The sequence below is a fragment of the Syngnathus scovelli genome, chromosome 7, assembly GCF_024217435.2.
Source record: "Syngnathus scovelli strain Florida chromosome 7, RoL_Ssco_1.2, whole genome shotgun sequence".
NCBI classification, from domain to species: Eukaryota; Metazoa; Chordata; class Actinopteri; order Syngnathiformes; family Syngnathidae; genus Syngnathus; species Syngnathus scovelli.
In genome coordinates, this window is record NC_090853.1 from 3,816,347 (window position 1) to 3,824,920 (window position 8,574).

Below are 8,574 nucleotides of genomic sequence, written 5' to 3' on the forward strand. Positions count from 1 at the left end.
GTACGGCATAACCGTAAAAATTAAAAAAATAAAAAGGACGAAGAAACGTACAATTATAGCTAACAGTTTAGGAGCAAAACGCGGCCCAAAATATTAACGGTTTGACGTGATTACAAGCGCAGTCAGGTGGCACAAGATTATAACCCAGGGATGCCATACAAAAATTTACTTTAATAATTTTATTTACTAGGCCAGTAATAAACCTTAAATCTCATAGTTTACTCCTACCATCTCTCATAGAAATTTTGTAGATATACAAACATAAATCAAACCAAGGATTATATTAGAAATATTTTATTTAAGATAAAACGTCCAGAAAATGAACTAAGATATAATATATATATATATATATATATATATATATATATATATATATATATATATATATATATATATATATATATATGTATATATTATATACATATACATATATATATTTGTATTACTACGCCATTGAAGTAAACAAAATAAAAATCAATATCTCGGGAAAAAATAATATACAGTGCAGAAAATATTTAAAAGCTACGATAATACGTACATTCAGGGAACTCCGTTAATGTTAAGTGTCTTGATAAAATGTCCCTCCTTTGCTTTGAAAGAAGCTAAGGAGAGACATTTTTATCTAGACTGTCAACTAAGACTGTTTTGTTTTATGGTATTATTTATACGTTGATTGGAACTAAGTATATGAACAATGATATCAAAAAATATCTGAGTAAAGTAAATTCTGGGACATACTACACTTAGATAAGAGGTAGGATGGATTTGATTTTACAGTTGTTGAAGTTTGTGAGGAAATACAGCAACAAGAAAGACAATTGCAATGAAACAAAAGGATCAATATTTCACATGTTAACAATATGTCATCTCAATTCTAATATGCAAAACAAAACCATGAGAAAAGAACTATTTACAATTTATTAAGACAAGAATAATAAAATCACAGTGGGCTTTCAGCATCGCATGCAGCGGTGGTGCTTCTTCTTCTGGGACATTAAAAATCCACTGAGTCACAGTCCATATTTATGTCCACGGCCCTCCGTGTGGCCTTTTTTGTTCTACACACCCGTCTTCTCACTGATCCAGCCGCGAAATTTGGTGACCTTCGTGTAGATGCCCGGCTTGTTGCGACGAGCGCAGCCGTCGCCCCAACTGACCACACCGCCCAGGAACGTGCGGACGCCTGACTGAATGGAGAGCGGGCCACCGGAGTCTCCCTGACGCAGACCAACGCACAACATAGTTAAAATTTGAATTTTACTCCCATTGTTAAAATTAAGCCCCAATCCATTAAATGGATGATTTGGTTGCTGCCTTTTTTTGTTTTTTTTACAAAGTTAAAAAAGTTGGCTGAATTTGGCCTAGTTTGATGATGCGCATTCCCAACCTAAATAAGAAATGATTGGCAGGAACAACTACCTGACAAGCGTCGACGCCTCCGCTCAGAATGCCGGCGCACATCATCCTGGTGGTCAGCTGACCACCCATGAGCTTGTCACACACCGTGTGGTTAATAGAGCGCACCTGCGCTTTTTGCAACACCGTGGCTGCGAATCCTGAATGGTACACAAGTGGAAGACCCGTTTGAGATGGGAACCATCAAAATGGTGGAAGCCTCCGACGTCATGCCCAATCTTGCCAAAGCGGCCGCTGTCGGCGCTTTCCGGGGAAACTCACCTCCTTCCCGAGTGGCGCCCCAGCCAGTGATCGAGACGACGTTTCCGACGGGGAACTGGTGCTGCGCGGCGGGCAGGCAGACGGGCTGGATGTAGTCACTGTACGTCACGGGAGCGTCCAGCTCCATCAGAGCGATGTCGTTGTCAAAGGTGTAGTCGTTGTAGCTGGGATGCGGAATGATCCTCTTCAAGTTTCGCTTCACCACCGACTTGCTGATGTTGCGCTGCGAGTGAAGACCCATGTAGGCCTCCCAGATGCCCGGTTGGGAAAACCTGTTTGGAAGATTTCCTTTCATTGTTAGCACATGACGTACGGCGAGAGTGGGAAAGGTTTACTCGGCTCCCACAAATCATTTGGCTCAGCAGACCCTTATCGCAGTTGTGTCCCCTTCTGTCGAGCGAAGCTAGCCAAAGTGAACTCTACCTGGTCTTGAGGTCGTCCTTCACGCAGTGGGCGGCGGTGACCAGCCAGCGGGAGCTGATGAGGCTGGCGCCACACACGTGTCCGAAACGCTTGACGTGCAGGCTGACTTGCCACGGGAACTCTCCTGCTAGTGCGTCCTGGCCGCCGACAATACGCGACAACTTGAACTTGCTGCGTCCGCAATCTGCCAAAGCAACGTAGGATAGTCAAACAAATATGTGTGCCAAAAAAAAAAAAACAAAAAAACACACGTACACAAAATGACACATGCACCAGCAACACAAAGTGAAACCAAACACGTACTGCAATTGTCCTCGTCTGAGCCGTCCTCGCAGTCTTGGGTGTCGTCACATTCCGGGTTGACTTTGCTGATGCATTTGTTGTTCTTGCATTTGTAGGTGAGGTCAGTGCAGGCCACAGAATCAGTATCAGAATCAGAACCAGAACCTACACACACAAACAGTGATTAAGGAGTTGGGCAGTACTCCAACAAGGCAGCGACAAATGCAATGAAGTAGTTAAGCTAATTTCTACCAAAGTACTCAATGGGGGTGGCCCGATCTGATATTACCTCGTCCACAGTTGAGCTCATCAGAACCATCGTCGCAGTCGTTTCTCCCGTCGCAGCGACTCTTCGCCGAGACGCATTTGCCGCTTACGCAGGTGAACTGTCCGGTAGAACACGCGCCTGTCGGGACAGCAAGCGTAATTTATTCCAAACTATTTTTCAGACCCCAAAGTAGCCAGAAAGCACGATTTTACTGAGATGCTTCAAATGAAGCCGCCGTACCGCAGTCCCTCTCGTCGGTGCCGTCGCCGCAGTCGTCGACGCTGTCGCATTTCCAGAACATGGGCTTGCACAGCCCGTTGTCGCAGTGGATGTGACTCGAGCTGCACTCTGGATGAGGAAACAAGCAATGCTTTTAACACGCTAGCTGGCGAGCCCGACGGTCATCCGAAGACGAAACGCCTTACTGCAGTTCAACTCGTCGCTCATGTCGCCGCAGTCGTTCCAGCCGTCGCATTGGAGTTCCGATTTGATGCAGCGCTGGCTCTTGCACTGGAACTGGTTGGGGCAAGCTGCGGAGTACATCGTCGGGAAATCATCACAACATGTCGGGTTTTTTTTGTTTTTTTTAACAGTGGCTCATTTAATTTGGGGTGAAAGCCCAGTTTTCCATATGATTATTATTGCTGCTTACGGTCGGCCATGTCGACTGCCTCGTATGTAGCGTTGAAGCCTAAGTCCACGTAGGATCCGTCAGAGAAAAACTTAATTGTCATTTTGTTGTTACGGCTAGTCTCCGTGAGCTCATTTTCAACCTTATCCCCGCAAAACCTATTAAAAAAAAAAAAAAAAAACAACAGACATCAGATGGGCTGGATTTTGGTTCATGTGCACCAGGACTTACTTCTTGCCGTTGATCTCCACATAGTCCTTGCGGCAACCATTGCTTCCGCCCTGGCCCGGTTCTAAAATGAAGAACGTTTTGAAGGTCACCTTCACTGACTTCTCATCAGGAACCTAAGAGATGAACAGACTGCTGGGGTTAGTAATGCAACAAGCTGCAAGTCAACTTCTGAACATTCATTATTATTATCAGCCCTGCCAATTGGTGTATCTGCTCACTACCGCCACCTACTGCATTGGAGTGGGACATTTACTGACTTTTTAAAATATCTGAATCGCAGTGAGACTCATACATAAATATTTATTTTCAGAATGTCGTGCCTACTCCTCACCGTGATGGTCCACTCGCAAGATGTGCGAGGCGGGTAGTAATTTGGGAAGTTGGGTGAAGTAAAATGGCCTACTTCTCCGGTCAAGTGGGCGCCGCATCTTGTGCCTATTTAAAAAAAAAAAAAAATTACATCAGGAAAAACACGATATTTCACCTCTAAGTGTGTTCATGTCTGTGCGTGGCTTCCTACCTTTGCTACTACGTCGCACCTGCGACACTTGTGCTTGGAAACCTGGGTAGTTCTCTTCTTCGTTGGTCGCCATGGTGATCAGCATCACGTTGCCAGAGGACACGAAGGTCAGGGGCTCGCTGGGTGAGTAGTAGCCGCACATCCTACAGACAGAATGGAATGTCCATAAAAAAAAAACCTCCACTCAAATCCTTGAAAATTATTTACTTAAATCTACTATTTGAGTTTTTTGCTACTGTATAATATGTCATGTGGCTCTTCAGCACTGACTCTGAAGTGTAGCTTTGCCACATAACCAGCAGGGGTCGCCCACACACCACTGTGTCATTCTTGAGCGCTGCAACTTCAAGTATGACTCACTCCTGCAAGACGTTGGCTTCGATGGCGACCAGGGAGTCGTAGATCTTGACAAAGTCGTTGGTGCAGTTCTCCTCCAGGTTCATGGTGTCAAACGTCAGCTTGATCACATGGTTGGGGTCGGCCCGCAACTGCCACTGGATGAAAGAGTTGGCCGGGTACGGGCTGTCGGGGAAGCCGGGCGACCTGATCTGGCTCATGAGGTTGGTCCTGGTGTGCTCGTTAAACTTCAAGAATCCTGAGAGGGTTACATTGAAATGACCAGAATTTGCATCAAAACATATTTAAAGGTAATCAAACGTCACAACTTGATTTGCCAAAGAGGCGCTCAATACTTTTGCGTACATAATATAATAAATATGGTGATTTGATCAAATTTGAACATATTTTTCCATTTGCTGACATCATACATTAAACTGGTAAGGAATCAAAGAGGAAGATTACTTACTGCTGAATTCCATCGAAAATAATCGGGAATCAATCTCTGTAAAACAGAAACACTGGCAGTTAATCAACATGACAAGATTGCGAGTTTTTTTTATTTCTTTTGAGGCAACTCGTCGTACCCGATGACACGACATCTTCCAGGAGCAAAGAGTTGCCCGGCCTGTAGATGCTACGCTGCTCTTTGTCCACCAGTTTGTCCATGGCGGACATGGCGCCGTCCACCGCCGCCTCCTGGCCGCTGGGAACGCTGAACTCGGAGATATAGTAAGCGATGACACTGCCTTCGCTACAAGAAAGACGGAAATGAAATGTGAGTGCTAACACGGGACATCATCGCGACATGTCGTACCTGAAAGCTTGAACCGTTGAGCCCACGTAGTATTTGGCTAGCTGTGGGCTCTTGCTGTAGAGCGTTTTGAGCTGTAAAAGACGGAGGACGAGCGTGAGGGAAGAGGAGATGCAAAGACACAAATGTCCTCACGGTGGCGCCGGTCGCGGCCGCACCTGCGTCTTGACCTGCGTGGCCAGCGCTAAGAACTCGGAGCTGTTGGCGTTCTCGTAGGCCTCCTCAAACGCCTGGTTGGTGATACGCATAGAGCCGCTGTACATCTTCTTGACGCGGACGTTTTGACGGACTGCCGGGACAAAAAAAAACAAAATGTGGAAAGTATGCAAACATTTTCATCTTTTTCAGCCCTTGATGTCTTAGCCTGACTTTTTTTCTTTCTTTTTTCTAAGCCTTGAAAGCCCGCTGCGTCAAGGCTGACGCCTCCTCCATAAAACAGCATCAAGAATACATGAAGAAGAAGACGAGCGCAACTTTTTGGCGCTTCATCAAAAGCAGCTCGGCGGGAGACACTCGTGGGGCGAGGGGAAACAAAGCGAGGAACGCTCTCTGTGATGTCAACTTTTATTTCTGTTGATACTTTCTCGCTTTCAACATTTGTTTTGCAAACACAGCAGAGCATTTACACAAGCTCCGACCAAGACTGAGAAAATAGATCGTCCTAGCCCGTCAAAGATATCACGGCGTAATTATTGATGTATTTTATTTTTTCATTTGAGCAAATATATGAAGATGTGTTGTGTACATTGGAAAAATGGGAATGCGCTTACAGTGGAAGTGCCAGATCAGCAGGCCAGCCATCAGCGCTATGACGGCGCATAAGATCAGCACTCCGATCACGGCTCCCACTTTCCCCGGACCTTTTTTCTTCTCCAGCTTCTTGTTGTCCGACGCCGGCAGGAACTGGACAGTGGTGTCCCATTCCTTGTTCTGGAAGACACACGCAAGCGAGCACTTCAAATTCACTGACCAGATTGTTTATGTGCCTCGCTAGGTGAGGCTGTTTTGGTTAGCAGAAGCGGAAGCTATATATAGTCGCTAACGTAACACCACAACCCCAATTGTAAATGTCGGGCTATAAATTCCGCTTCTATGTTTCCACTTAAAAGCAACTCCTGAGCGATGTTCAAGTGACAGCAAGTCCCTGCTTGAGTCTTCAAGGAATGTTTTTGTCTCCTTAATGACCTGAAAACGTAGCCTGTGCAAAGACACCAAATGTACAACGTCGGTGGGAAATAATTACACTCTCCTAGCGCCACTCACACCAATAGCAAACAGTTTCACTGCTCACTCATAAACTCAAACGGTAACTTTTATGCATGAGTCACCACCGCTTGGTGCATTGACGTTGAGGAAGGAGGAAGAGAAGGAGCGGGGGCAGAGGGAGGAGGAAGAGTCACAGAGTCAAATCCTGTCAAACCTGCTGAGAAGCTGAGGAACACAACAACACAATGACACGGCCGGCTGGAAGTTTGCCGATCAGCCCGGCTACTCAATCGAATGACTTCCAACGACCACAAAACAATTTGAAGAAGCGATATTTGCAACTCAGTCCAACTTGGCTCCATGTTTGTTATTGTAATGAAACACATTATCAAGCTGAAACCCTCACACACTACTTTTACACACTGCTTAAACGTATGTCTGCAATCTTGGTGAGTTGCCAAGCCGCACATTCATTGCCGGCGGGGGCGACTCTTAATTGAGGCAGATGCAAAATTGAAAACAGAATGAACTAACACGGAGACGTGTCACAACACATTGCTATCTCTCACGAACACACATTACGCTGACACCTCAAAATACAATGGTGCCTCCAATATGTTAGATAATCTTACCACACTGAATTGAATGGAAATGACAATCTAGCAATTCTTCAAAATAAATCATATATTTTATAATAACACATTACTAAGGAATAAAAATAAAGTACGAAAGAGTTTGCCACACTTTCGTCCCGAAAATGAACACCTCACAGCAGCTACTATGTCTGAGTTGTCATTTTGATTTTCTTTTCAGTCAACTCTGTTGTTGGAGCGACTGCATCCCGGTTCTAACACACAGTAAAAGGACTCCTGAAACAAGTCCAGACAGGGTGGACGATCGGGAGGAATTTAGAATTGGATCTGAACCGCCACCATGGTAGACTGATCACAACCGAGAAAATGGCTGGCTGGAGGACTTTGCACACAAATACTGCAGATGTCCAAGTAAATGAACGCTGACGTGAACCATTTCAATGACATCACGATGCATTACTTAATATACCACGTAAAAAAATATATTTATATAACATATCTCTATGTCTTTATTTCGATCTTGCTGCATAGTAGTAACTGTCATCTATCGCTCTATCAGCATCGTGATGTCACACAAGAGGTGCGTTCAATGTCATCTTTCAATTCATTGAACACGAGGACCGAACCAGAACTGCACTTCTTACCTGGTTGGGGGTGTACTTCAAACCGCTGTCCATGTAGTCCATTTACGTGTAAAGAGGAGGGAGAAATGAAAACACCTGAACCGCTTCCGCCGCTGTTGTTGTAGCTGCTTGTCCTCCTTTTCCTCCTTGTCTTCTTTCTTGAAAAGCTTTCCAATCTCCGAGGCCTCCTAAAGTCGTCAACAAACTCAGAAGCCTCCGAAAGTGGTCAACAAACTCAAGTCAAAACGCCTTTAAACGTTGTGATAGCGATGTAAAGGCCTTTTAAAAGTTGTTTTATAAAATGTCCAAAAATGTCACCGAAATATAGGTCGACAGGTCGTGTCCTACAATGGGAAAGAAATGAAGCGAAAGAGCAGAAGGGGAGAAGGAAAACTTTTCCGGAAAGGAGAGGTTTCTGTGGGCGTGGCCATGCCTTGCCGCGCACCTGTTGGCACTTCCCTCACGAAACTCCACCTTTTAAAAATATACCTTTAAAAATAAAATAACCCGTCAAAACAGCAAACTAATCACCACTGACAACATACGTTCATAGTAAAAGAACACGAATGGTGCTACATTTCTGCATTTTGTAAGGTGAAATTTCAAAACGCGTAGGGACTACTTTTTCGTGCGGATTTGAACATAAGGTAGTGATTTAAATGACAGCTGAGCTCGCTAATTGGCGGATATATGAGCCAAATATAGATTAAATTTTCGTGCGGTCTGTTTGCTTTGGTATCGGTTGAGTGATTTAATCCCAATTGTAAAGATGATCTATCCACCAGCGCTGACTCACCTGCTTCCAGCCATAACAGATTTCAGTTTGGAGAAATTCCCAGATTTCCAAGTGGGAATACTGAGTAATGTCTTGCGTCACCGTACAATAGTGGTCTGCACGCTTGCCTCACAATTGAAATACTCGTGGGTTCGAATCCTTTATCCAACTTCTTTTCACTTTTAAAACAGATTA

General features: G+C 44.7%; 1 protein-coding gene across 1 annotated transcript; it reads right to left on the bottom strand.

The window, feature by feature from the left end:
- Window positions 1-748: 748 nt before the first annotated feature.
- st14a (ST14 transmembrane serine protease matriptase a) lies at window positions 749-8,004 on the bottom strand. The gene is made up of 19 exons (XM_049726839.2): window positions 7,626-8,004; window positions 5,953-6,112; window positions 5,341-5,471; window positions 5,186-5,256; window positions 4,956-5,122; window positions 4,838-4,873; window positions 4,393-4,627; window positions 4,033-4,175; window positions 3,844-3,947; window positions 3,513-3,625; window positions 3,303-3,439; window positions 3,076-3,180; window positions 2,891-2,998; window positions 2,672-2,788; window positions 2,404-2,547; window positions 2,101-2,284; window positions 1,678-1,949; window positions 1,420-1,556; window positions 749-1,217 (listed from the first exon to the last, which is right to left on the bottom strand). The coding sequence occupies exons 1-19, from the start codon at window positions 7,665-7,667 to the stop codon at window positions 1,059-1,061; spliced, it is 2,565 nt and encodes an 854-aa protein (XP_049582796.1). The 5' UTR covers window positions 7,668-8,004; the 3' UTR covers window positions 749-1,058.
- Window positions 8,005-8,574: the final 570 nt, after the last annotated feature.

Bases quoted from the DNA above. Each gene is read 5' to 3' on its own strand.
- st14a (XM_049726839.2), bottom strand. From the start codon at position 7,667: ATGGACTACATGGACAGCGGTTTGAAGTACACCCCCAACCAG. The intron at 2,548-2,671 runs GTAATATCAGAT...TTGTGTGTGTAG, and splicing joins TGAGCTCAACTGTGGACGAG to GTTCTGGTTCTGATTCTGAT. The intron at 1,557-1,677 runs GTGAGTTTCCCC...TGTACCATTCAG, and splicing joins GGGCGCCACTCGGGAAGGAG to GATTCGCAGCCACGGTGTTG.